Consider the following 25,731-nt stretch of genomic DNA (forward strand, 5'->3'; position numbering starts at 1 on the left):
TTTTCATTTTGAAAAGTTGGCAGTTGTGAACTCAAATTGGCAGGATTGCTATGAAGAGCGCTGGATTCCAAATGAGATGCCCTGGGCTCCAGCTTTGGTTGCCCACCACCTCGGCATTTTGCCTTCTCTAAAAGGGCCCTGGGGTTAGAGTTCATGACCCGTGGGCTCTCTCTGTGCTCTCAGGTTCTCTGCTTTTAGCTTTGTAAACAGTTAAACACAAGGGAAACCCAAACAGGGGCTCATTAATCGTTGTGAGGAGATTCACTAACACAGATCCCTTGGATTTCTATTCCTGGGCTCGTCCTCCTTCTGAACCGGGCCGCGCTAACCGTGCAGTCGAGAACGAGGCCCACTGTGATTTCGTGAAGCTCCGGGAGATGCTGATCCGCGTCAACATGGAGGACCTCCGAGAGCAGACCCACAGCCGCCATTACGAGCTGTACCGGCGCTGCAAACTGGAGGAGATGGGTTTCCAGGACACTGACCCAGACAACAAACCTTTTAGGTATGACCTGGCTGGAGTGTCTGACTCCAGAGGGAGACCTGGAACTGCAATTTCCTCCTCTGACAAAATACACTAGACAGCTTCCACCTCTGGTCAGCTGGGGGTGACAAAGAGTTTGGGGCCCATTTCTGGAGCTCAATGTAAGTGGGGAATGAATCAAGGCCAGTGAAAGAATTAACACACACAGAAGCTAGCAACATTTGCACCTTGACTGCCACTAGGGGTCAGCAGATTCGCTTTAGTCAAGAGTTTTCTAGGTTGGTTTTTCCAAGCAGAAGTTCTTAACTTCTTTGTTGTCCCAGACTCCCTCATTTTACAGAGATGGAAACTGAGGTGCAGGGAGATAGTGAATTGTCCATAGTCACACCTAGCATCCTTGTCTAGAGCTGCAAGCTGGGGTTTGCTGGTAGATGTTTAACAATTGATACTTCAGGGGAAACTATGCACGGGACACACTTTTTTTTATTATATATTTTATTTTATTTTATAATAACTTTATATTGACAGAACCCATGCCAGGGTAATTTTTTTACAGCATTATCCCTTGAACTCGCTTCTGTTCTTTCCCCCTCCCTCCCTCCACCCCCTCCCCTAGATGGCAAGCAGTCCTATACATGTTAAATATGTTGCAGTATATCCTAGATACAATATATGTGTGCAGAACCGAACAGTTCTCTTGTTGCACAGGGGGAATTGGATTCAGAAGGTAAAAATAACCCGGGAAGAAAAACAAAAATGCAAATAGTTCACATTCGTTTCCCAGTGTTCTTTCTTTGGGTGTAGCTGCTTCTGTCCATCATTTATCAATTGAAACTGAGTTAGGTCTCTTTGTCAAAGAAATCCACTTCCATCAGAATACATCCTCATACAATATCGTTGTCGAAGTGTACAATGATCTCCTGGTTCTGCTCATCTCATTTAGCATCAGTCCATGTAAGTCTCTCCAAGCCTCTCTGTATTCATCCCGCTGGTCATTCCTTACAGAGCAATAATATTCCATAGCATTCATAGACCACAATTTACCCAGCCATTCTCCAATTGATCCACCATTCATTTTCCAGTTTCTGGCCACTACAAACAGGGCCGCCACAAACATTTTGGCACATACGGGTCCCTTTCCCTTCTTTAGTATCTCTTTGGGGTATGAGCCCAGTAGTAGCACTGCTGGATCAAAGGGTATGCACAGTTTGATAACTTTTTGGGCATAATTCCAGATTGCTCTCCAGAATGGTTGGATACAGGACCCACTTTTAAGTTTAATCTGCATATTAAGATTTTTTTTCATCACTTTATTAAGTCTAGAGCAGCGGGGTCAAACTCAAATAGTAATGGAGGACGTTAATCCATACATAGGAATCCCTGCTCCCCCCACATCGACTTAGTTTTAAAATGTAGTGTTTTCTCTGTTTCATTGTATTTTCATTTATTTTATCAAATATTTCCCAACACGACCGAATCTGGTTCTGGCCGAACCGAGGAGTGTTGTGGTCCAAGGGCTGCCTGTCCAGTAGTTCTGGTCAAGACAATCAACAAAAAAAATAAATCCATCCCTGATTTGTAGCATTTGGCAATTTCTGAGATAAATATGCCCACAGTACGAATTTACCTTTGAGTCTTGAGAGCCAGTTTGAGCTGGCCCAAGCATGACCCTGACTGGAAGGGACCCAGCCCTCCCCCCCCCCATTATAGAGGGGAGGAAACTGAGACCCACTTTCTCGGATCAAAGTTCTAGCTAGAGTCAGAGCTCATTAGTTCAAGTGAAGTGACTTAGCCAACGTCACAAAGTGTCAGAGGTGGTTTTGACACCGAGTCCTCTGAATCTGGAGGCGGTGTCCTTGTTCATTGACATCCAACCCTTCCCCCACCTTTGCCCAAAGTTGAAAACAATCTTATAACCATCTTTTATTTCTCACTGTGGACAAAAAGCCTTTCGAGCATCACTATCCAGGAGATACTTTGTGGGACCAGGGACCATGTAAGGTCTAGTATGAAGATAAAGTTGATTCAGTCCTCTAAGAGGGTGGTCGGGTAGGGGTCAGAGGAGAAGGGGATCTTGATGTCAGGGAACAGTGGGCCCCCTGCTTCCTTGTCCTAGCCATATCCTGGAACTCCCCTGCTCAGGTAGATGGTCTGGCATTATGAGTCAGTGTTTCAATCATCTATGTAATTGAGGGTGGGACAGAGCTCTGAGGAGCCAGTAAGAACCAGGTATTATTATCAGGGGCCTTTTTTTGCCTTCTGCCAAAAAGAAGCCATTTGGAGGAATGAACTGGTCTTCTCTATAGTTTGCAGGAGACCTATGAAGCCAAGAGGAATGAGTTCCTGGGAGAGCTACAGAGAAAGGAAGAGGAAATGAGGCAAATGTTTGTCCAGAGAGTCAAAGAGAAGGAAGCGGAGCTCAAAGAAGCCGAGAAAGAGGTAACGTGAGGTCCAACCCTGGCTGATCTCTAACAGTGAAGGGAAGGAAAAAAGCAGGGGCTGAGCTGGGGTGGGCCTTCGGTTCCCAGAGAAAAATCTGCGAGATTCCTTCATTCCCATAGGACGTGGAGGATGGCAGCAGATATCTGGCAGATGTTCTTCACTTGCATGGACAAGACCATAGGTTCATTGGGCCTTTATCCCTGAAGGCACAGTCCCGACTAGTCTCTGAACCAATCTCTTCTCAGTTTTGAAAGGTCGAGGTCGTAATGTAGCCTCACAAAAACAAGGCCAGTTCAAAGCAGCTTTTCTTAACCTTTTGTGTGTTCTGGACTCCTTGGGCAGACTCGTGAAGCCTTTGGACTGCTTAGAATCATGTGTTTAACTGTATAAGCAAAGGAAAGCAATTATATCAAAAGACAGTTTTTTAAAAATTAAACAAGTTAATAGACCCTAGGTTAAGAACTAGTAATCTAGAAATTAGTATTGAAAACTGTCTTTATATGTGTTTGGAAAAATAAAATACTGTTGAGAAAACAATTAAATTAAAATTTTTCAAAAGAGCCTGTAGTCCAAGGTCTTCTTCTACTTTTTGCTAGAAAGTAGCTAGTTTCTAGGTTGTTCTGCCTAGTCACCCCTAGACGTTCATTCCATAGGTGTCTAATTTTGGTCTTTGCGTATCCAATATAGTACTTTATTAGGAATTTGGAATATCCACCATGTGATTGTTAATAGTTTGCGATTCTACTTTTGAAAACTGGTCTATTATAGGGATAAACACTGGACCTGAAATTCCAATGGTCTAAGAAACTCCTGGAGGAGAAAATCCTTCTGTCAATACAGATTGGTTCTTTCCCTGCAGTATCTAGTCTTCAAAAGAGTTACCCTGGGCACTGAGAGTTTAAGTGATCTGCCTAAGGTCCCATAGTGTAAGAGGCAGGACTTAATCTCCCTGTGAATTCAAAATTTGCTCTCTTATCTGCTAGAGTGATGGCGTCAGACTCTCAGCTGTTGTTCACATCCTTCCCATAACACTCCTGAGTTGAGGGGGAAGGGGACCAGATTGGGAAATATTTAACAAAATAAATAAAAATACAATAGGACGTGATATTAATGGCGGTTTTCTAAGTTGAGATGCATTGGTGAGGATCCTTAGGATCCCCCTTTTGATCTGAGTTTGAGCCAACAGCCTGCTGCCTCTCGTCATTACGCATTCTCTGAATCGGTTCCCTAAATTTCTCGACTGTAAGACCTTCATCAGAGATGTTTGACGCAGATTTCTCTTCTCCCACCCCCTCCGATTGCCAGGTTCCTTTCTTGTCTGAGCTGCATTGATTTTGTTTGTGCGGATTTATTTTTAAATGAAATTGCCTATTGCCCCTCATTGTTGTTGTTGGATTTTTTTTTAAACAGCTGCATGAGAAATTTGACCGTCTGAAGAAGATACACCAGGAGGAAAAGAAAAAGCTGGAGGACAAAAAGAAGTCTCTGGATGAAGAAATGAATGCCTTTAAACAGAGGAAGTCAGCCGCCGAGCTGTCCCAGGGACAGCAGGCTGGGAGCTCCCAGACTCTCAAAAGAGACAAAGAGAAGAAGAAGTAAGTGGCTAATTGGGGTTTTGGTTTAGCTTCCTCCTTCCGCTTTCCCCAGGGGCAGGTTCAGGTATGAACCAGTCTTTGGGGGGAGGGAGGGTGGTATTGGGAGTCTTGTCTGTGCAGCTCCCTCAGATTTTCACAGGCAGTTTGGAGCTCTTACCCTGAGCCTAGTGATCAGCCTTTGTGTTGGGATAGTTTCTCCATCTGGGATGGAGGCCTGAGGGGCTTGGAGAAATGTGGCCCCAGGGGCCCTGCATCTCCAGGAGGGTTGGCTCCCTCAGAGATCTCCTGCGGTCAGGGCAAGGCAAAGAAAAAGGAGAGAGAGAATACAAAGGGAGAGGCAATCAGGAGAAAGACCTACAGGGGTCAGAAGGAAAAGCAAAAAGCAGTGGGAAAGAGAGAAAGAGGAGCCTCAGATGGGAACCATATTGTCGGAGATTTAGGGTGAGGTCAGAATAGAAGTGAACCGGAATTCCGAGTCCAACTAAGTTTTGGCCCATGCTTGCTGCTTAACTCAACTCTCATCCAGATGCTGCTATCAGTTGCCCTGGCCAACACAGCTAAAGAACGGGGAGCTTAGGCAAGTGAGCAGTGCTGGGTCCCCTCTCCATTGCCCCAGGCTCCCACCACCCCTCCCTTTCCAGGCCCCCCACTCGTGCCTCAGGAGCTGGTTTCCCATAGGCCCTTGGCTGTTGTAGCCTATTTGCCCGGCCTAAAACCTGACCCCGAGTAGGGGGGAAGACTCACTGAACTTTTGAGAGGCTCATTCAGTTGGCAATCTGAGTTGGCAATCTAGCAGAAGGAAAGTCTAATTGTGCTTCCTTTGCCGACTTCCAGCTGAGTGACTAAAGCATTCTCGGCCCTTTCTCCCAGAGGCAGAGGAAGGAAAAGGTGTTTTTGACTGTGTTTATTCACCCCCAGGGGAGACCAGGGAATAGAGACATATTGGAAGAGACTCCATGGAGAAAGGAGAAAGAGCACTGGGCTTGGGACTTTGGGTCATGGTTCTGCCACTTCTTTGTTGGTGTGTGTGTGTGTGTGTGTGTGTGTGTGTGTGTGTACATGTGATGTGTGGTGTGTATACTCCATGTGTCTGTATGATATTTGCAGTGTGTGTACATTGTGTGGTATGTATGTACATGATGGGGGGGGTGTGTAGTATGTATATCTGGTGTGTGTGTAGTGTGTATATGGTTTGGTTAATTATGGTGTATGTATTTGTGTGTATGGTGTGTGCACCTGGTTTGTGTGTGTAATTTGTGTACATTGAGTGGTATATATATACATGGTGTGGGGTGTGTGTGTAGCGTATGTACATGTGATGTGTGGTGTGTATACTTGATGTGTCTGATATTTGTAGAGTGTGTACATTGTATGGTGTGTATGTATGTGGTGTGGTGTGTGTGTAGTGTGGACATGGTTTGGTTAATTGTGGTGTGTGTACATGGTGTGTACATTTGTGTGTATGGTGTGTACACCTGGTTTGTATGTGTAATCTGTGTACCTTGAGTGGTATATGTATACGTAGTGTGGGGTGTGTGTATCTGTGACATTGAGCAAATCATTTCCCCTCTCTCTGCCTCAGTTTGCTCACATGAAAAATGGGACTGACGCCACTTGCCTTACCTAACTGCCAGGACAGGTCCAGAGGATGAGCAACATAAGCTGCTGTTCTCATTAGCCCTCTAGCCCCGAGTTAGACCCCAGGTATCCAGCCACAAGAGGCGCGGCCTCCTCTCTGCACTGAGCAAAAACCTCCAGTGGTGTTTGTGCAACGAGAGTGATTCGCATTTCCCAGCTCTGGGGGCCATTTTGAAGGGTTAATGATTTTCAGAATTTTCTTTTTTTTTCCAGTGATCCCTTTAGGAACTTTTTTTAAAAGCAGATCGGTAAATCAGTTTAGTGAAGCTGTCTACAACATGAACCCTTGAAACCTAGCAGGTGTGCCTTGTGGAATCAGCCTGCATCCTGGAGGAAGCCGTCTTTATCACGTGCATCCATACACACGCACGTTTGTAGAGGCATAACTCCTGTCTAGTGGCGGACGGGGTCCAGGAGACAGCCGTTTCCATAACCGCCCCACGTGAACCTTACAGAGTGTACCCGACAGACATCGGGAGATCGTTTATCGGTCTAAATGAGAGAAACCAATGGGACGGAACCTTATTTATAAGATAAGAAAAGTCTCCAAATGTCCTGTGGATGTTCACTGGCTGGTGGCGAAATCCCTTAGGCTATTCACTGACTACTATGGGAGGTCAACTTGACTTACCTGGTTTTTTCTTCCCACTGAGCCTGAGCTGGGAATAGGAGTCTTGGAGATTGTCCAGAAAAGTGGGGTTTTTCTTGGCCCTTCGATGTTTCCCTGGGTGCCAGGCTCCTAGACAGGAAGAGTCTCTAGGGAAACGTTTGTCTCAAGTCCCAGGGTTCTTAACCTGGGGGTCCACGAACTTGTTTTAATATTTCAATAACTATTTCACTCTGAGCGGCTTCCTTCAGAATTCTACGTATTGGATTTTCTGCATGTAAAAATCTCGTTCCAAGGAGGACGCCGTTGCCTTCACCAAAGGTTCCAGGACACTAAGAAAGGTTAAGAATCCCTGCTTGAGGGAGAGTGGGAGGGAGATTAATTACTAAGCACTGGAAAGAGCCAAGAAGATGTTTTTAAAATCCTGGCTTGAGGAGTAGGGGTTAGTCAGGAAGGTAGGAAGGAAGGGTCCCTAAGGGGGTCAACCGTCCCCTTCTACATGGCTGTGGGCTGCTTACACACTTGAAGAATCAGAGCAATCCCACATGGATGTGGCGTGTCTCATGGCGGAACTGGAAGGGGGCTCGGAGGATATTGATTTCTGTGCTCTCGTTTTACAGATGAGAACACTGAGGCTCAGAGAGGGGAAGGAATATGCCCAAAGTCACCCAGCAAGTTAGTGGTAGAACCAGCATTATAACCTGATCTGACTCAGTTGAATGTTTTTCTTTTCGGAAGGACCTTCTTGAATATTTTGGCAATGCAGCATGGTGGAGAAAGAGGCAGCCTTGGCGTCAGAAAGCCCTGAGTTCAAATCTACTCTCTGACCCAAACTGGCTGTGTGACCCTGGGCGAGCCTCTTTCCCTCTCAGTGTTCTAAGCAACTCTAAACCTAGACGTTTGCTGAGGAGGTCCCGAGGGAATTTCTAGACCAGGGAATTAATTCCCTGTGTCAGTGACATCCCAGGTCCAGACTCCATCCCTCTCCTATATATGATCTCATTTCATCAGTTGTCCCATGAAGTTGGTAGGGCCAGGCAGTCCTCTCCATTTTAATGATGGAGAGGCTAACGCTCGGAGCGGTCCAAGTCGTCACACGACTCCAAAATGAGAGCCAGACCCTTGCCCGTCCCGCCACTGTGGGCTCTGAACTCAGGCGGCTCCAAGTGGCCCTTCTCCCACCCGAAGCTGGGGATAGTAGGCCGGGGTGGCAAGCGCGATCTCCTCTAGGCCCGGGGACGAGTGGTTGGGTTCGGGTGAGGTGGACTTTGCACACAGAGATGTTTGCTGGTAGGTTTGGCAGGAGGGACTGTGAGCCCAAGCCTCCCACATCCGCACCTATCTTCTCTCTGATCTCTAACCTGCATGATGTATTGATTGCCCCCCTCCCTTTCTCACTCCATCTTCATCAGTTCTCACTGTTTTACAGTTAACTCTGCTGTTTGCTGCATGCTGCGTGAGCACGAGGGCCCTGGTAAGATTCTGTGATTCCTTAATTCAAATAGACCTGGCAGTGGGTTCTGGGGCACTTCCCTCCTCCATTTAATAAAAAAAAAGCCACGTTCCTGGTTGTCTTGGACTTTCCTGGACTGAAAAAGTAGCTATAAGTCCCACAGAGCCTCTCCCTTGGCGCAAGCCAGTATCCTCATGACTGGCAAAGATGGGAAATTCACAAAGGGAAAATGTTAGGCTTTGATGGCCAAGGGGCAAGACCCCGTCGTCCACCAGTGCAAGGGGCCTCGATTCTGAGACCGTAGGGCCGCTCGAAAGACGAATGTCTATCGACCATTGAGAATGTACGGACCGAGTGCCTTCTATATACTATACTTCTATATACTTCTATACTCGGCCCCGTGAGGATACAAGGTTTTGACTGGTGAGCCTTTCTGAGCTTGGCAAGAGTAGGCCCGGGTGGTTTGAAGGGGAGGGGTACGCAATAATCCTTCCTCCACTCCTTTGGGAGCTTAGTCAAGGAGCAACATCCTCCAGCTCTTAGAAATTTTGGTGATCTCAGTTCAGTGTTTGGCTTCCCCAAGCTACGAGTCCGGAAGGGAGCCCTTGCCCCTTTCATTAATTTCCAAATAGACCGGTCTCCTCTTCCGCTTTTCGGTGCAGTATCTTTTGGGGCAGTCATTTTTCTAGTGCTGGGAGTTCTCCAGCCCCTTTTGAGCCATGCTTCTCGGGTCAGCACAGACCTGAAAGGAAGATGAAAACAAGTTCTCTGCTGCTAAAGCCAAAGAATATCTCCTTTCTGTAGCCTGGTTGAAAGCTGATAGGAAGTCGAAGGGAGAGGAGATGCTCGGAGAAGGATGGGAATTAATTCCCTCTACTCTACTCCATATCGGGTTTATTGGAGCTCAGGAAACCCTCAGACTATTCATTCATCCATTTATTGAGCACTCCCTGCATTCATAGTCATAGACCAGACTCTGTGGATAGAGAGGAAAGCCAGGGTAATTAGCAAATACGGGCCCTTCCAGTGCCAAAGTTACCATGTAGACGGAGCCAGTGTTGGCAGTGGCCAAGCCTGCTCCTGTGGCTGGCACGGCGGGGGTTTTCATCAGGCAGGCGGCATTGCAGCTGAGCAGCCCAGATGGTGGGGGCAGCCCAGGAGCCACCAGATGCTGGCAGAGTTCATGAGGATATACTAAGACCTGGCTTGGAAGCTTGCTCACCTGCTACCTTAAGACACTAAACAGAGACAGTCTTTTCAGCGGGTATCCTTTCACTCACCTTAGCAACTCTTCTCAAAGCCTAGGGAAGAGGCAAGAATTTCAAAGTAAGGGAGCTTTAATTCCCCCCCCCCACATACACACACACTCCTCTATATAGTTTGATTAAACCTCATTTCACTGAAATATTTATGGAATGGGGCATTCTGGGTAAGGGGAAAATTGACTAATTATCCAGAAAAAAACATTTTTTCCTCTTGGAACTTGTTCTCACTCTTGGTGCCCAGGACAGTACCCTCTCTCTTGGTAGGCACTTAAATGAATGTTTAAGTTGAATGGAAAGTTTTTCTAAAATGTCTAAGTTGACTTTCCTACCTCAGTAAATAGAATATGGCAACCCTCACTGAGTTCAGGTTTCCTAATGCTACTTCTCCATAGTCCAACCTCACAATCTCTCTGTGAGATAGGTACTATTATATTATATATATATATGTATATATATCATATTTTATGTATATATAAAATATTATAATATATCACATATTATAACTCCCATTTTTTAAAACAATAGCTTTTTATTTTCCAAATACATGCAAAGATGCTTTTCAAGTATTATGTATATTATATATAAAATTCCCATTTAAAAAATAATAGTTTTTAATTTTCCAAATATATGCAAAGGTGATTTTCAAGTATTATATATATTATATATAACTCCTATTTAAAAAATAATAGCTTTTAATTTTCCAAATACATGCAAAGATACTTTTCAAGTATTATATATATTATATATAACTCCCATTTTAAAAATAATAGTTTTTTATTTTCCAAATACATGCAAAGATGTTTTTCAAGTATTATATATTATATATAATTCCCATTTAAAAAATAATAGCTTTTAATTTTCCAAATACATGCAAAGGTGATTTTCAAGTATTACATATATTATATATAACTCCCATTTAAAAAATAATAGCTTTTTTTTAATTTTCCAAATACATGCAAAGATGCTTTTCAAGTATTATATATTATATATAATTCCCATTTTAAAATAATAGCTTTTCATTTTCCAAATACATGCAAAGATAGTTCTCAACATTCACCCTTGCAAAACCTTATGTTCCAAATTTTTTTCCTTTCCCACCTGCCCCCTCCCCTAGACAGCAAGTGATCCAGTATAGATTAAAGATGTGCAGTTCTTCTAAACATATCCACATTTATCATGCCGCACAAGAGAAATCAGATTAAAAAGGGAAAAAAGGAAACAAAAAGCAAGCAAACAATTACAGAAAAGTTGAAAATATTATGTTGTGATCCACACTCAGTTCCCATAGTCCTCTCTCTGGATGCAGATGGCTCTCGCCATCACAAGTCTCTTAGAACTGGCCTGAATCACCTCATTATAACACCTATTTTACTGTGGAAGAAACTGAGGTTCAGAAACGGGAGGTGATTTACCCAAGGTCAGACAGTAGTAAGTGACAGGGGCGGGATTTGAACCCAGCTTCTTGACTCCAAATCTAGGGCGAGGGCCTTTCCACAGTGCCCTCAGTGAAGGCCTTAGTGTCATTGTTCTGCTCACTGCCCAGTCCTAGAGACTGAGTTTGACTGGCTAGAGTCCACGCCAGCTCTTGGAGGATGTTCTTTGTCGAACTTCCCGAACTGCTGCTCTGGGACTTGGCTCCTAATAGGAGTAAAGAGAAGCAGAAAAGCTGGGTTCCAGATAATCTAGGTTTCCCTGCTCTGGAGGAGCCACTAATGCATTTAGGAAGAAAATTCCCTTCTGGCCGCCATTGGAAATAACCCCGAGCAGACTATTATTAATGTGGAGCTCATTAAGTCACTTTATTTGTAACTGGAAGCCAACCCAAATCCCATTTCATCCAAAACTCTGGCCTCCTCTCCTAAGTTCTGGGAGGTTATGTTGGTGACCAAGCGCTGACTCCTTCCTGGGACCCGTGGTCAGCCAACCCCCAAAACACTGTCTGCCGTAAGCCCAGCACAAGGCTTTCCCCTCCTGCTGCCGCTGCTCCCTGCTCCCAGGATGGTTTGAGTCCCCTTCTTGGGACTGTAGTTGTTGTATGGCAGGCTCACCATCAAAGAGAGCCCCTTTGTTCCCATTAAGTACAAGCTGCATCCGGGACTCTCAGATGTGAGAGGCTACTGGTAGATTTTTCCGTATTCAAAACTTAAGGTTCAGGAGAGCCAAGAAGGAAAAATGGCAGGCGGAAGAGGAGTCACTTTTTCTGTTTTTCACTGCTGCCCCTAAGCCCATTTCACCACCAATACCACTTCCTCCCTCCTTCTCCCCCATCCATATAAATAAGACCCTTTCCCAACCCAGGATCCGTAAAGCTCCCATGTGGCTCAAGGGAGCCATGCGGCAGTGCAGTGGATAGATTGCAAGGTCTAAGTTAGGAAGATTCATCTTCATGAGTTCAAATCTGGACTCAGACACTTCCTAGCTGTGTGACCCTGGGCAAGTCACTTAACCCTGTGTACCTCAGTTTCCTCGTCTGTAAAAATGAGCTAGAGAAGGAAATGATGAACCCCCCCCCAAAAAAATCCCACAAATGGGGGACTCATTTGTGTAGGACTCAACTGAAACGACTAAATAACGACAAAAATTCCTTGCACCCCACTAGATCTTCATACCAATGCCTTGGGGTCGATAGGGGAGCAGTCATCCTCCTCCTTACTCCTACCTCAAAAAAATTCAAATAGAGAAATGGTGGCTCTGAGAAACTGCACGACCTAATCCACTTCTGTGCCAGGAGTCGGAAAAGACCCGGGTTCTAATCCTGGCTGATACTGGCAAGCTATATCTTGACTGACATTTGCTAAGATTCCTCCTCTCGGAGCCTCAGTTTCCAGATCTATAAAATGGGGATATTTATGCTTGCAGCCCCTACCTCCCAGGATTGTTGTGTCCAAAGTACTCAGTAAGCTTTAAAGCTCTTAAAAAAGGAGTTCTCATTATTGAGAAGTAAGCCTAATTTAGTTATAACACTTATATACATAGCTAAGCTATCTGCCCCGAAAATTGCCAATGATTTGAGTTTAAAAGGCTAGAGAAATTTACTAGCTGACTGAAATACACAAAGTAGGCGGCTGGAGCGGAGGCAGGGAGGGGCCATGTAGCCCACTGGAAAGAACTTGGAAACTGGGAGATCTGGGCTCTGGGCCTGACTTCCTAAGTAACTTGGGGCCATGCATTTGCCTTCTTTGTGATTCATCTGTTAGATGGGGGTGGGGGCGCCCGCCAGCCTCCCCTAACAGGACTTTGAAATTCAAATAAGAGAAAATGGGGTTTAAAGCTTAAAATGCTCTCTGCTCTGTTCCCCTGGCTATTCTGGTTCCCCTCTTCCAAGGCCTCCGGGATACTGCTGGAGCTTCTCCACCTAGGATAGAAGGCCCAGAAGTTCGGTTACTCAGGGCACCCCCCCCCCAAAGCATCCGACATTAAAAGGAAATGCAATTCTCAAGTAATTAAAAGAAACTTCAGCCCCCAGACCGGCTCATGAAACCTCCCTTCCTCTTCCCAGCAAAAGCAAAGGCAGGGCTCCGCCAGGAGGATGGTGGCTTCCTGCTCACAGCCAGTCCCTTCTTCGGATGCTTTGCTTGAATTATTTATAGGAGAGAGCTCAATTCGGAGGATATAGAGAGAGAGAGACAGAGAGAGAGAGACAAAAGACAAAAAAGTTTTCTAAACTTTTCTTTTCTTTCTTTGTCTCTTTGTCTGTCTCTCTCTCTCCTCTCCCCCCCCTCTCTCTCTTTCTCTCTTTTTCTCTGTCTCTTCCATCTCTGTCTAATCTTCTTTCTCTGTGTGTGTCTCTTTCTGTCCTCTTTCTCTGTCTCTCTCTTCCATCTGTCTATCCCTCTATCTCAATCTCTCTCCCTCTGTGTTCCCCCCTCCCTCTATTTTTTCCTCTGTCTCTTCCCTCTGTCTCTCTGTCTCTCTCTCTCTCCCTCTCTGTCTTTCTTTTAGGGCCTCCATGGGCCTCCCCCTAGGGGACAAGGAGGCCTATGGGGAAACCTGAACTCTGATTTTCTCAGTAAGAGGGGAACTGAGCACCAGACACTGAGCCAAGACCTCCTGAGAATTTCCAGTTCAGATCCAGGGCTCAGGAAGAAGGAAAAATAATCGGGGCTGGGGGGACGTGGCGGGAAAAGAGTATTAAATGCCGCCACTGGCTCATTCTGGGATTGCTGAGAGGGAAACGTGTGTCTGTGCGTGAGGGCTACCAAAATTCAATTGTCAGCAACTCATACAGTGTAACTGCCTAGATTTGAATTTGTTTCTTCATCAGACGCTTTGAAAATGGCCTTCCCCTCCCCCTGAAATGGAACGTTCACATTGGACTTCCGCTAGACCACCTTCCTGGAGGCTCCCCCTCCCTAGAGTCACGTGCACAGAGCGAGCCAGCCCCTCTCTTTCTTTCCACGTAGGGTTACAGAACTCTGGAGGTCCTCTTAGAACACTGAGTCTCTGGGAGAAATCCCGGGGTTTCTGGGCTACGAGGAGCCTCAAACGCGATCTAGAACCACAAACTCCTAAATGGCCATGCCCTTTATGGCCCTCTGCCCCCCAGTGAGGGAGTGATAGCCAGCGTTTGCTTGGAGATTTCCAATAAAGGGGAACCTCAAAGGAACAAGCCTCAGGAGACATCCCTTAGGGATACTTGGAAACAGTTATGGTCCCCCTTCCCCCTCAGCCTTCTCTAAGTTCTTTTCATTGATCCCTTTGTGGCACTGAATCAAGGCCCCACAGCAGCCAGTTCATCAGTGTCCTGCCTAAAATAAGCCACGAAACAGCAGTCTCTTCATGTGGACTAAGCGTCCACGAGCGTTTTTGCAGCTATTGATCCTTCCTGAGTTTGTGGCCACTAAATCCCTGGCTCTTTTTCACTGGAACTAGTATCTAGTCAGGGGTCCCCTCTTGTCCTTGTAAAGTTGATTTTTTTTAATTCTAATGTTAGAATTTATACTTCTTAGATTTCATGTTATCTGCTATTAGCCTGTCAAGGTCTTTTGGAATCACACTGCCCCTCAGTGACCGATATCGTCGGCCAGAGTGACGGACAGGCCGCATCTGCCCTTGTGCCGATTGTCGATACCGATATTCTTCGGGCACAGAGACCCACTGGCTTCTGGCCCACATCGTTCCGACTTGCCCAGAGGAATAACATGTCGTGCTCTAGAACACACTCCCGTTCTTTGTGCGAGTCTATGTTCCTGTTAGAAAGAGAAATTTCTTCCAAAATTTTCATCCCCTTAGATTTATCCCCTACAAGCTTATCCAGGTCAGGTGACTCGAGCTCTTCAAGGGCAGCTGGGAAGTCTCTTCCCGCTCCCTTATTTAGAAGCTTCCTTTTAGCATTTTTCTCCTGTCTCTTCTAGATCAAGGAAATTCTCCTTAGCAGAGAAAACCAAAGCCCCCTCCCAAGAGAGTGGACTGTTATGTTCTGTGCCTCATCAGTCTCCCACACCCTGAACAGCCACTCTGACCCTGCTTTGATCCTCCTGTATTCCCAGTGTGTCTTTTAAAACACAAATACATACACATAGATATACACACAGACCACACATTGAACATAAATAAAAGCACACACATATACATATACACACATACACATGGATCTGTATACAGTGGAGATACATATATGCACATGCATACACATGGACATACAGTGAAGATACATATATGCATATATATATACACAAACATGCTATACATATAAATGCACATACAAATCCCTCTTTATTTTTCTTAACTTCCCTTGCTATCCTCCTTGCCTTCTCTTTTAGTCCTCCTGACGCTGGTTTGGCAGGACTATGTGAGGCTTTTGGATTCATCTTCCGTTTTCTCCCCTAGCTTTCATCTTTAGCACATGGGGTTGCAAAACCTCCATTGGTTGTCGAGTTCCTTCTGCATCCAAAATGGTCTCTCTAGACCAGAAGTGTCAAGCAAGTGGCAGCTCACCAGTTTAAAATGTCATTGGCAAGGGGGCAGCTAAATGGCACAATGGATAGAGCATCAGGCCTGACTGAGGTCAGGAGAACCCGAGTTCAAATCCAACCTCAGACACTTAACACTTACTAGCTGTGTGACCCTGGGCAAATCACTTGAACCCAATTGCCTCTGCCCCTCCCCCCAAAATGTCATTGGGAAAGATTTAGCAAAAGCTATAAAAAGACAATAGAACACAGATAATGTGAAAAGGTGGTTTTCTAAGTCAACATACAGCTAGCAGACATCTTTATACCTGCAGGGTTCAGTGGCCCCTGTTTCTATGAGTTTGACATCAGTGGTAGAGACTGCGCCCCCTTTTCTTCATCAGAATTGTTTCTCTTTGTGTCTTCAGAATTACATTTTTGAGAATTTCCCATCCTTCCTGGACTAATGCTCCTGCACGGTATAAACCATGGGGTCCTACCCATCATTGCTCTGACTCCTTTACACTTTACTTTCACAAATCTAGGATATGTGTCATATTCTATAGACCCGGCTTCCCTCTCTTCTCTATCACAGACTCTGGTATGGAGTGGATACTTCTCCCTAGAGTCCCCATCATTTTCACCTCAGGAACCAGTCTTTTCTGTTGGTGAGAATCAGATCCAGAAGAGAATTTACCTCCATTGCTCATTTGACTTTTGGAAGGATGAAATGATTGTTAAGACAAGTCAGAAAATTCTTGGCTATCCCAAAGAGAACACCAATAGTCATCCTGTTCATTTCCCTGCCTCGATTCTAGGCTAGTTCTGGGTTCTATTTGTTTCTATCTTGTTATGATATGGAAGCCTCCTGCCAGTGGCTGCTGGAGATCTAACTCGGACCTGTAGAATGGATCTATTGATGTGAGAGGAAGATGATGAAGATGATGATGATGATGATGATGATGATGATGATAGGAGACTGAGGGGCAGTTGCTGTTCTCTGACCTCCCCACTGAGAGGCACCCTTCCCTTTGCCTCCAATTTATCTCGTTCCCAGTCCACAAGCAACACCTGTGTCAGCAAAGGCTGCCCCACAGCTCCTTCCGATGTTATGATCCACAGCCGTGGAGGCTCTGGCAGAATTGACCCGCCCCTTCACCTAGACATGGTCCTTAACACTCTCTTAACTTTCTCTAGTTCTTTGTCCAGGTGGCCTGTAGTGTGTATACTCTGATCATTTCTCTTCCTGCCCCAGTTGCCCATATCATGCACTCTGTTTCCCCAACTATGGCTACCAGATTTCTTCATGAGTGTATCTTCAAGATATACAGTGCTCCTTTGCCCCACCATTACCTCTCCTGCTTCTTATAGATAAAGTATATCTAACCCTTCCAGAGCCTTGTTCCTGATATGGTTCTCGTCCTACCAATCTCTAGGACACTCGTGAGGTCCAATTTGTCTCCTTGCAATAGGACCTCTCGTTCATCTTGCGAGACTTAACAAGTCTTGTCCTGTACGCTCTATCCTTGACCCTTTCGTTCCTATATTTAAGCCGTAGGCCACAGATGCAAATCACCAATCTCAGACAACATAGTCTTAAACAGCAATTCACTTCCCAAATCCATTTTGACTTGCTTTCATTGGACAGCCATGATTTAATTTTTTAAAAATTAATTTAACTTGAAAAAATCTAAGTCCACCACAGGTATCTCTTAGATCTTTATTTTCTTTCTTTAGTCACGCTTTCTAGGTTCCTTCTGACCATGTCATTTGTGTCTGTGTGAGTCACCAGAAGTAGGTTGTGGTCATCCGCTTTGCCAAGTCTTGGGAAGTTCTGTGTCCCTTCGTGGCTACATGCCCCAGAAAGACAGCAAACCTCTGCGTTGCTCTCTCAGCCAGCAGGAGGTCCCTCCCAGAAAGCTGACTCCTATCATTTTCCACCTGGCTACTCCCAGAGCTTTGAGCTCCCTGGCTATGACCTCTGCCCTCTAAGCTGGTGACGTTACAGTCCCTCCTTGGACCTCTGGGCCTAAGCTGGGACCCTCCTTTTATGCCCCAGATTAGAGTTGCGAACAGTACCTCCAGCCCTTGCTGCTCACTGGAGCTACCCCTCTTCTAACAGTCCCAGAAGTTGTTTTTCTGTGCTTCAGTTGTTTTCTGGCATCAACAACACATGCATAAAAACTGTTCTCCGATGTCTTCTCCCACCACATGTTCTCCTCTAAAAGGCTGCCTCCCTTACCTCCCCTTAGTTCTGACTTGGCTCCAGCCTCTTCTGCCTAATATAATAATTTTCTAACTCGCTTATTCACTAGGGACCGTGACTTTGACATTTCTTACCTGCTGCTTTGAGGACTTTTGGTAAATTCATTCAATTCCCCATTAACCCAACTCCTTTACCCTTTTTCAGTCCCGAGTCCCTCTATGTGAATGTCACATAACTACTCTTAGGAAATATCTATCAGCGTGACCATTTACTGTCACATGTGTCCCTGTGGCCTTGTGAGACCGGGCATGATACCAAGTAAGGTCTCTTTGATATTTCCAATAATAACCTCCTTGTCTGAAAGGCCAAATTCCAGACTTAGGCAAGCCGTGTGAAAGAAAGGTCTGCAGTGTTTGCAGTCACCCCATTTCTCTGAGTTCCACATTGAAAGCTGGGGTGGTATAAAACTCTCCGCCAATTTATCCCGGGAACATGATGAATTTATGGATGCCAGGGCTCTTCCTCCTTAGCAGGTATAGGAGTAGAAGGACACGTTTCTCTTCTATGAGCTCCAGAGGGGATGTCGTTACACTCCTATGGAACCCAGAGAGAGAACGGGGCTCTATGTTATCAACAGCGACAAGTAAAGTGACAAGACTTCTCTCTTTGGAGATGTTGGAACACTTTGCTTATGGTGGCCCACAAGGTCCGGCCAGGGCCAAGTGTGGCAATTCCCTCCAGCAGACTTCAAAACTGATCTCACAAAATAGTTGGGTATTCAGGTCTGCCCTGGTGACTCTTATCACCTCTTTATTTATTTTCTGGCCAAATCATTGCCAGTTTTAAAATGTCAAGCACATCAGACACAAAGTGCTCAGTGCGAATAGGAGGATCCCACTAGAGATATAGACTTTGATTTAGACATAAAAGGTGATACCATAAGCAAATTAGGAGAATGAGGAATAGTTTGTCAGATCTATGGAGAAAGGAAGAATTTATGAGCAAACAAGATATGGAAAACATTATAAAATGAAAAATGGATTATTTTGATTCCATTGAGTTGAAAAGGTTTTGCACAAACAAAATCAATGCGACCAAAGTCATTTCCCAATTGACAAATGCCATATGAAAAAGTAACGGAGATACAAAGGAAGGTCCTGAACTTGACTTCTGGCCAAAAGTTTGGATTTTTAAAAAATGTTAACAACCAGAGATTTATTTTCAAATGGCTTCCACATAACAGGGGCTTTTCGAAGTATTTTTTTTTTAATGCGTGGACTATTTCCATATAATAAGGGTATGGGCAGTTTTTAGATGTGCCAGGCAATGTCTGAGTTTGGAAGAATCTTTGGGGATTGGAAAAAAAGGAGTTCTGTGGCAATGATGTAGCTAACATGCCATCTTTTTGACCTTCCTTTGCAGTAACCCGTGGCTGTGTACGGAATAGTTTTCCCTGCTACAGCTGGAATGGACCACACTTGGCCTTTTAAGCTGAGGTTCCCTCTTTGAGAGCTTCTTCTAGCATGTCAGCTATGGCCCCCATGCAATAATCAGCCCCTTCCTTTACCACTGTCTGCCTTTGCCCTCCCCCCACCCCGTCCCATAGCCTGAGTCACCCCCCCCCCAGCGCAGCCAGCAACTTCCACTGCTCATTTATTGATTTCATACACAGGTTTATGGATTTTGCTTTGAGTTTTTAGTGGGGAGGTAGGGGAGTTCCCCTTAACCTTGAGAAGATTTCTTTCCCCCTAAGCTAGGGAAAAGTGAAAGTCAGACACCATTAGACATTTCCCTTTTTTGTCAATCAAATTTTTTGGGCACTGTGTATTCACTGAGGAGTTGAAGTATCTTCACCTGGATTGGCCAATGGGCCAGTGCTCTGTGGGTAAAGATACTTCAAGTGGTTCCAGTAAACACTCATTGGTGTTCCCCTCCCAAACAAATACTCGGGTGTCTCTGTGGCTTCTGGTCCCTGGAAAGCTGCATTGTTCCCCATTTGACATTTCCTAATATCTTCAAAGAAACCTAGGGAGTGTAGTCTGCAATAAGGACTCCCATTGATGGTTGACTATCTGCATTAAAAAAGAAAATGCCCCTAGAGTAATGAGCTGTAGAGAATCACCCTCATTTGATCTTTATTTGAACCTTAGAGGGTAAAAATCCCTGTTTAACTGCAGGGCTAGCTGAGATTCACAGATTTGTCCTCGGTTTCTCAGACGGAAACTATTAGAGCTGGTATTTGAAGCCAGGGTCTGACTCCAAAGCCAGCATTTTCCCCATCATATCAAACGGCACTTCCTCTGGATATATGATTTACACAGCAGCAGTGGAATTGAATTGACTTGTTTTCCAGTCCTGTCTCTTTCATTTAACTATATGTGTGATCCTGGTTAAATCCCTTTCCTTTTGTGAGCCTCAGTTTCCCCATATGTCAGATGAGATCATTGGACTAGGTGACTATTAGAGTCTCTTCTAGCTCAGACATTCTTTGATACTGTGAAGTCCTTTTCCCTCCCAGGACCTTAGTTTGCTTCACTATAAAACAGGGTCCTTTGCCTTCGTCATAATTCTAAAAACGGACAACCTTATCCAGAACTCTGTTTTAGCGTCAATACTCAACCTCTCCGTAGAGCTTTTACTACATTCCCTAGGAATCATGGAACCAAAGATTGTCAGAGCTCAAAGGGGGCCTTAGGTGGTTCATGCAGACCAACTCCCTCTCATCTGACAGATGGAGACGGCTACCCGCTGTCAGGGGGTCCTTGATGTTTCCAGTGAACACTGGGAAGGATAGAAGAGGCTCTTCCCTTTCTCCTTATAACCCACGTGTGAAAGTAAATTCTGATGCAAACTATTAAACTAATGATGAACGTATTTACTTTCTCAGGTAACCCATGTTACTGTAAAGACAAAAGGAATGTCTTTTTTCCTTTAGAAAGCTTTCTAAATTTTGATTGTTGCTATGATATAAAGCAAAGGCAGCCTTAAGAATTTGCCTTTAGGCACACCTCATAATGGCCAGTGCTTTTCTACGTGTACCTTGGACAGCTCCTCTCCAACCACCCACCCCACCCACCCCCCAATGGAGCCAAGAAGTTGGCTCTTGTGTTGCCAACCATTGATCGAGATCGTTTTAATATTAAATGCTGATTTGAAAAAGTGCTTGCATGTTCTAATTAAAACAAAATGACTTTTAACTTGAGTGTGATTTTCTTACAAGCCCCTTTCACAGATTTCCTGGGGCTCCCTGGAGAGCCCTGATTTCCAGAGTCCAACACTTATGGTGTGCTGGGATCTTCTCTGGCCTTCCCCCACTTTCTTGCTTTGAATGCACTTCTTTGGCTAATTTCATGTTTTCTCTCTCTCTCTCTTTCTCTACCTCTCTAGCTTTTTTTAATCTTGTCTTCGGCAGCTGCACTAAGTGTAAAGGAGAAGACTGCCACTGTAGAAGAGTTAGGGTCCTATATTGTCTCACAACACAGTCCCATTGTTCCCCCCTCCCACAAGTATTACCAATGGTCACGTGTCCCTAATCCGGGCAAGAGGCCATCTTCTGATATGCAAGTGCCTTGTCCTTACCTAACAAGGCACGGAGAGAACCAGCTTTGATGGGGACCAAACATCAGTCATGCAGAGACAGCTGCGGCACTCACCCAGCCTCAGCCCAACGCCAGCCTTGCCCACCTGGTCAATGCCCAGAGGCAACGAAGGGTCGATCTGAGACTGGGTCACGGTCTCAAGGACCACATGAGCCAACGGAGCTCGTGGCCCATCTGAGACCACACATGGGTGTGGTAGAAGTGGGTTGGTTTGGGTTGGGGTTTTTTAAGCCAGTTCAAAGGTTTCTGTCTTCAACCGATATCCTATGCTCTTAAACATGGAAGAGAAATTCAAGAGGCATCATCTATTCTTCAACGAGTGAGGAAAAATGGATCTACCAGCTAAACCCAGGTGGCGGGAGAGACAGGAGGGTGTTCAATCAAATAGGAGTAATGATACCACCTTAATACAAGCTTCTGGACCCTTTGGGATCCTAAGAGAGGGTTTCTGCTCAGACCAGGAGCCAGGAGGAAGAGCTAGCCATATGTGGTCAATCTGTCCTGAATTACTGGATTCACTTACACCTAGATGACACGTGCTCTTAGTTTCTCTCATGTACCCCCACCCCCATCCTTTGCCACTGTTCTGCTGTCTCTTGAGGGACCCCCTCTGCATGTTTTCCAGGCTCTTCCTTATCCTCCTCTTCTCCTTTGCCCTTTTTGCTCAAAGGTGTCACTGCTCAAGGGGCCCTCGATGGCCAAAAGAAACACCTCCGAACCAGCACTGTTTAGCTCAAAGCCTTTCTATGATCCATGTCAATTTTCAATAAAATAAAATGTGCAAAATAGTGCTGTGATCTGATCCATCTCATCTCTCAAGAGTTTGTCTTTCTGTGGGTTAGAGGGAGATAAAGGGACAAACATCACCCCTACGGGTTAAAAGACAATTCGGCGGTATAATTTAAGAATGTAGGCTGGTGAGGGGTAACTTCAGAACAGCTACCAGGCAATTTGGAGATCAGAAGACTGTTTTGAGAGCCATGCTTCAAGGGGTATATCCAGAGAGCTATGGATTATTTTGAGGTGCTTTCTGGTTGTGGGGCACAGTGAGAGGGAGAGGGGAGTATGTTTGGCAGCGTGATTTCAGTGAGAAAGCATTGCCCAGGTTAAGGGCAGAACTTGGGAGTCCTAATTGTGCACTGGGACCCGGGGTGAGACAGATTGGAGGACAGAATGGTAACATGTTTTGAGAATCCCTTCCCACCAGGAAGTGAGAAGCACTGATGGAAAGCAGAGCATTAACAAGAACAAGGTGAGTGAGATACTTGAGGGTACAAAACTCAGAAAAATACAGGAAATGCTATCCCAAGAGCCCCATGTCATTAGGACTGGGGGAGAGGCAACTTAGATTCTTGCCTGGGGAATGAGATTAGTTATGGTATCAATTCTAACTTGCACAGAATACCTGAGTTATGGCCTTCTGAGCTCTTCCCAGTTTCTGTTTAAGCAAGAGATTCTGGTCGGAGGAGGCACAGAGTAAGCCAATGTTCCAGGGCTCAAGACTGGCCTTCAAGTGAAATGCTTAAGCAGATTGAGAGACCACAAACAGCACGTGTGACTTGAAGGGTATTGCTATGGTACCTGTAATTCCTCTAACATCTCCCTCAACGCTCTTCCATGGCCTCACCTTCCCCTTCTAGCTGGTTGGAAAGGTCTAGTGTACTGGGAAACTAATCTGCCCTACAGCCGCCACAATAAAAGGTTACCTGTATGTTGCATTCACTATCGCCCACAAATAGCATCTGCTGGGGAAAAAGAATGGGTGGCCCAATAGACACAGAGGCAAGTTTATCAGCCTGGGTTCACTTGTCATACTGCAGGGGAAATGGAAACCATTCTACCTACTCCAAGATGAGCTGAGTACAGTCGATTTATCAAAATCCAGGTTGCTGTAACCATAAATGCCACGCTGAGGGGGACAGACAAAAAGAAAAAAAAAAAGGAAACTCAAGGGATGTGGGCTAAGAATGAGTGACTACCCCAGAATCCTGAGGAAGGATCTATATCAAGGCCAGATTTCAAATGGCAGAGTGTGGTATTCTGGGAGTTTTGAAAGATGAACTGCCCTGGTATCCCTATCCATTCCAATATCTTCAGTCTTCCAACCAACCCATACTTGACAAGAACTCTGACTCTGCACTAGCTCTCCATATATGGTGTTTCAGCCATTTTCTGAAGACTTCTAGTGAGGGAAATATCAGTACCAGCTTAAGAATTTAGGCATATTTCTAATCGTTATGGAGGTAATAATCACATCTACCTCATACAGGTTTGTTGGGAGGATCAGATATGATAACATATAAAACGCTCTGCAAATCGTAAAAGTGCTATAGAAAGGCTAGCTATATTGTTATTTATTTTTCTTATACCTAAAGCTAACTCTGAGCCACTAATTCTGTTTTTTATTCTTTGGGGCAAAGGAGAATGAATAGATGAATGGGGACAAGCACTTACTGTGTGCAAAGCACTGGGCTGATTGAAATACAAACAGGAAAGTAAGACAGTCCTTGTTCCCAAGCAGCTCAAATTCTAATGGGTGAGACTAGGGAAAAGGAAGATTTCAGGGGCAAGTCAGATGGAATGGTCCCATGGTCCTAAAGGTATAGCAGCAAAACAGATGGTAATGTCTCCTCCACGATGTTGATTCCATTGATGTTTTATTCCCGATATCAACTGTTTGACAAAGCCAAAGACTCTTGTGGTGAGAATTTTCTTTTGCAGGATTTTAGCAGCTGTGGCTGTGATGAGAGGGGAGGGGAGGATCCTGCAACTCCATAAGCAGTCCCCGGATCACATCGCCTTGGGTACCAGTTTCTGGGATGATGGCTCGGGGGCCAAAGCTGGAAGAAGGACTGGTGCTTAAGGTAGTGGCAGTGGTTTAAGTCTCTAGGGCTGGGGCACACTGCCATTCCTGGGGCTCTTGGGCTTACCAGCCCACTGGTGATAGTTAATCAATGGTTGACGTTGGTGGCGTCAAGAAAGATGGGCCCCCGTACCATGAGGATTGCTTCCCTCAGTGATGGTTTTGGGAGGCCACGCTGGAAGCGGACTTTGGTTTCAGGGTCCTGGGCTGTCTCCTTTGGGATCTGTGGAGAAGAGCTGGTGGTTGTTAACTCCTCAAAATCTCAATGTCATCCTTAGCTCTTCACTCTCATTTATTGTACATATCCAGTCTGTTGCCATAATTTGCCATTGCTACAGTCACAACATTTCTCCTGTGTGATTCCTACTCTCCCCTCACCCAACCACCACCCTGGTGAAGGCCCTTATCACTACTCAACTCTACTACACTATTTCAATTAGCCTTCAGCTTATTTTCTCTGCCCCCAAGTCTTTCCCCACTGCAGTCTATCATTCACTCAACTATCAAATTAATCTACCTATAGTTCAGATATAACCATACCACACAACTTCCCCCTGCTCAACAAACTTCAGTGGCTCACCTCCACGATCAAATATAAAATCTTCTGTTGGCCCTTAATAGATTTTCATATCCTGTCCTCCTCCTACCTTCCCAGTCTTCTCACACCTTACTTCTCCCCAGTTATCCAGGAATCCCAGCCTCCTTGTTTCTCTTCAAAGAAGACATTTTCATCATGCTGATCCTGGGTGTTTTCCTTTCACCGTTTCCACCGCTCCTGGAATTTGCTCCCTCCTCATCTCTGCCACCCGGCTTGCTTTAAGAGCTGGCCAAACTGGTTCCTTCCAACTAAAATCCCACCTTCTCCGAGAAGCATTTCCAATCCACCTTAGTACTAGTGTCTTCCCTTTCTTATCTCCAATCTCGGCTGTATTATAGGTTATATATGGTTAGTTATTTGCACGTTATCTCTTCCATTCAGTTGGGAACTCCTTTAGAACAGGGATTTCTTTTGCCTTTCTTTGTATCCCCAGCACTTAGCACAGTACCTGACACATAGGAAGGACTTAATACTTACCCGACTGCCATGCTCCCTCCTGTTTCTTCCTCCAGGTACCTTGATGCTGTCTAGGCTGATTTGCCTAAAGCAACTCTAATACCTCTTCTATACATCTAATTCTTCACATACACAAAGAATGCCATTTTCTCTCTCCAAGTCTCCTCTTCCTTAGGCCAAACACCCCTACCACTGCTTCTTGACCTGGGTTTCAGACTACTTAGCAACCTGGCTACTCTCTAGAATGCCAGTGTTTTTTCTAAAATGGAGCACCCAGAAAAAGATGCATTACTGTAGATGTCAGGTCCCCAAGGAAGGGTAAGATGGGATGCTAGTTCCTGCACTGTGCCTCTTGGAAGGCACCCAAGCTTGCATTAGCTTTCAGAACTGACGGAGATGGCACATTGTTGCCCCATATCCAACTTGTAGCCAAGGGCGCAGCTGTTTGGGAATGGAGGGGTGCTTCCTGGGCTCTTCTCACAGCAGTGTGGTTGAATTTAGCTAAAAGTCAAGAGAGCTTCAGCTGGAGGGAATGAGATAGGTTTCAGTTTAGGGAAAGGGAGGTTATGGAAAGAGCAATAAACCTGGGGAAACTGAATAATAGCAATGATCAATTGAAATGGTAATGGACGTT

At 45.2% G+C, this 25,731-nt stretch overlaps 1 protein-coding gene across 4 annotated transcripts in view; it reads left to right on the top strand.

The window, feature by feature from the left end:
* The window catches only part of SEPTIN6 (septin 6), a 61,090-nt gene extending 39,122 nt beyond the window's left edge, over positions 1-21,968 (top strand). Inside the window, exons 7-11 of one of the 4 annotated variants that reach the window (XM_051969004.1) lie at positions 337-505; positions 2,791-2,923; positions 4,337-4,521; positions 8,196-8,240; positions 20,969-21,968. In XM_051969004.1, coding sequence (XP_051824964.1) covers positions 337-505; positions 2,791-2,923; positions 4,337-4,521; positions 8,196-8,199 — 491 coding nt within the window. In that variant the 3' untranslated portion in view covers positions 8,200-8,240; positions 20,969-21,968. Of the gene's footprint in view, positions 1-336; positions 506-2,790; positions 2,924-4,336; positions 4,522-8,195; positions 8,241-19,003; positions 20,779-20,968 lie in introns of those variants that run through there. The other 3 variants (XM_051969003.1, XM_051969001.1, XM_051969002.1) reach the window with 3 other exon arrangements.
* The last annotated feature ends 3,763 nt before the right edge of the window (positions 21,969-25,731 follow it).

Source organism: Antechinus flavipes, chromosome X (genome assembly GCF_016432865.1).
Source record: "Antechinus flavipes isolate AdamAnt ecotype Samford, QLD, Australia chromosome X, AdamAnt_v2, whole genome shotgun sequence".
NCBI lineage: Eukaryota > Metazoa > Chordata > Mammalia > Dasyuromorphia > Dasyuridae > Antechinus > Antechinus flavipes.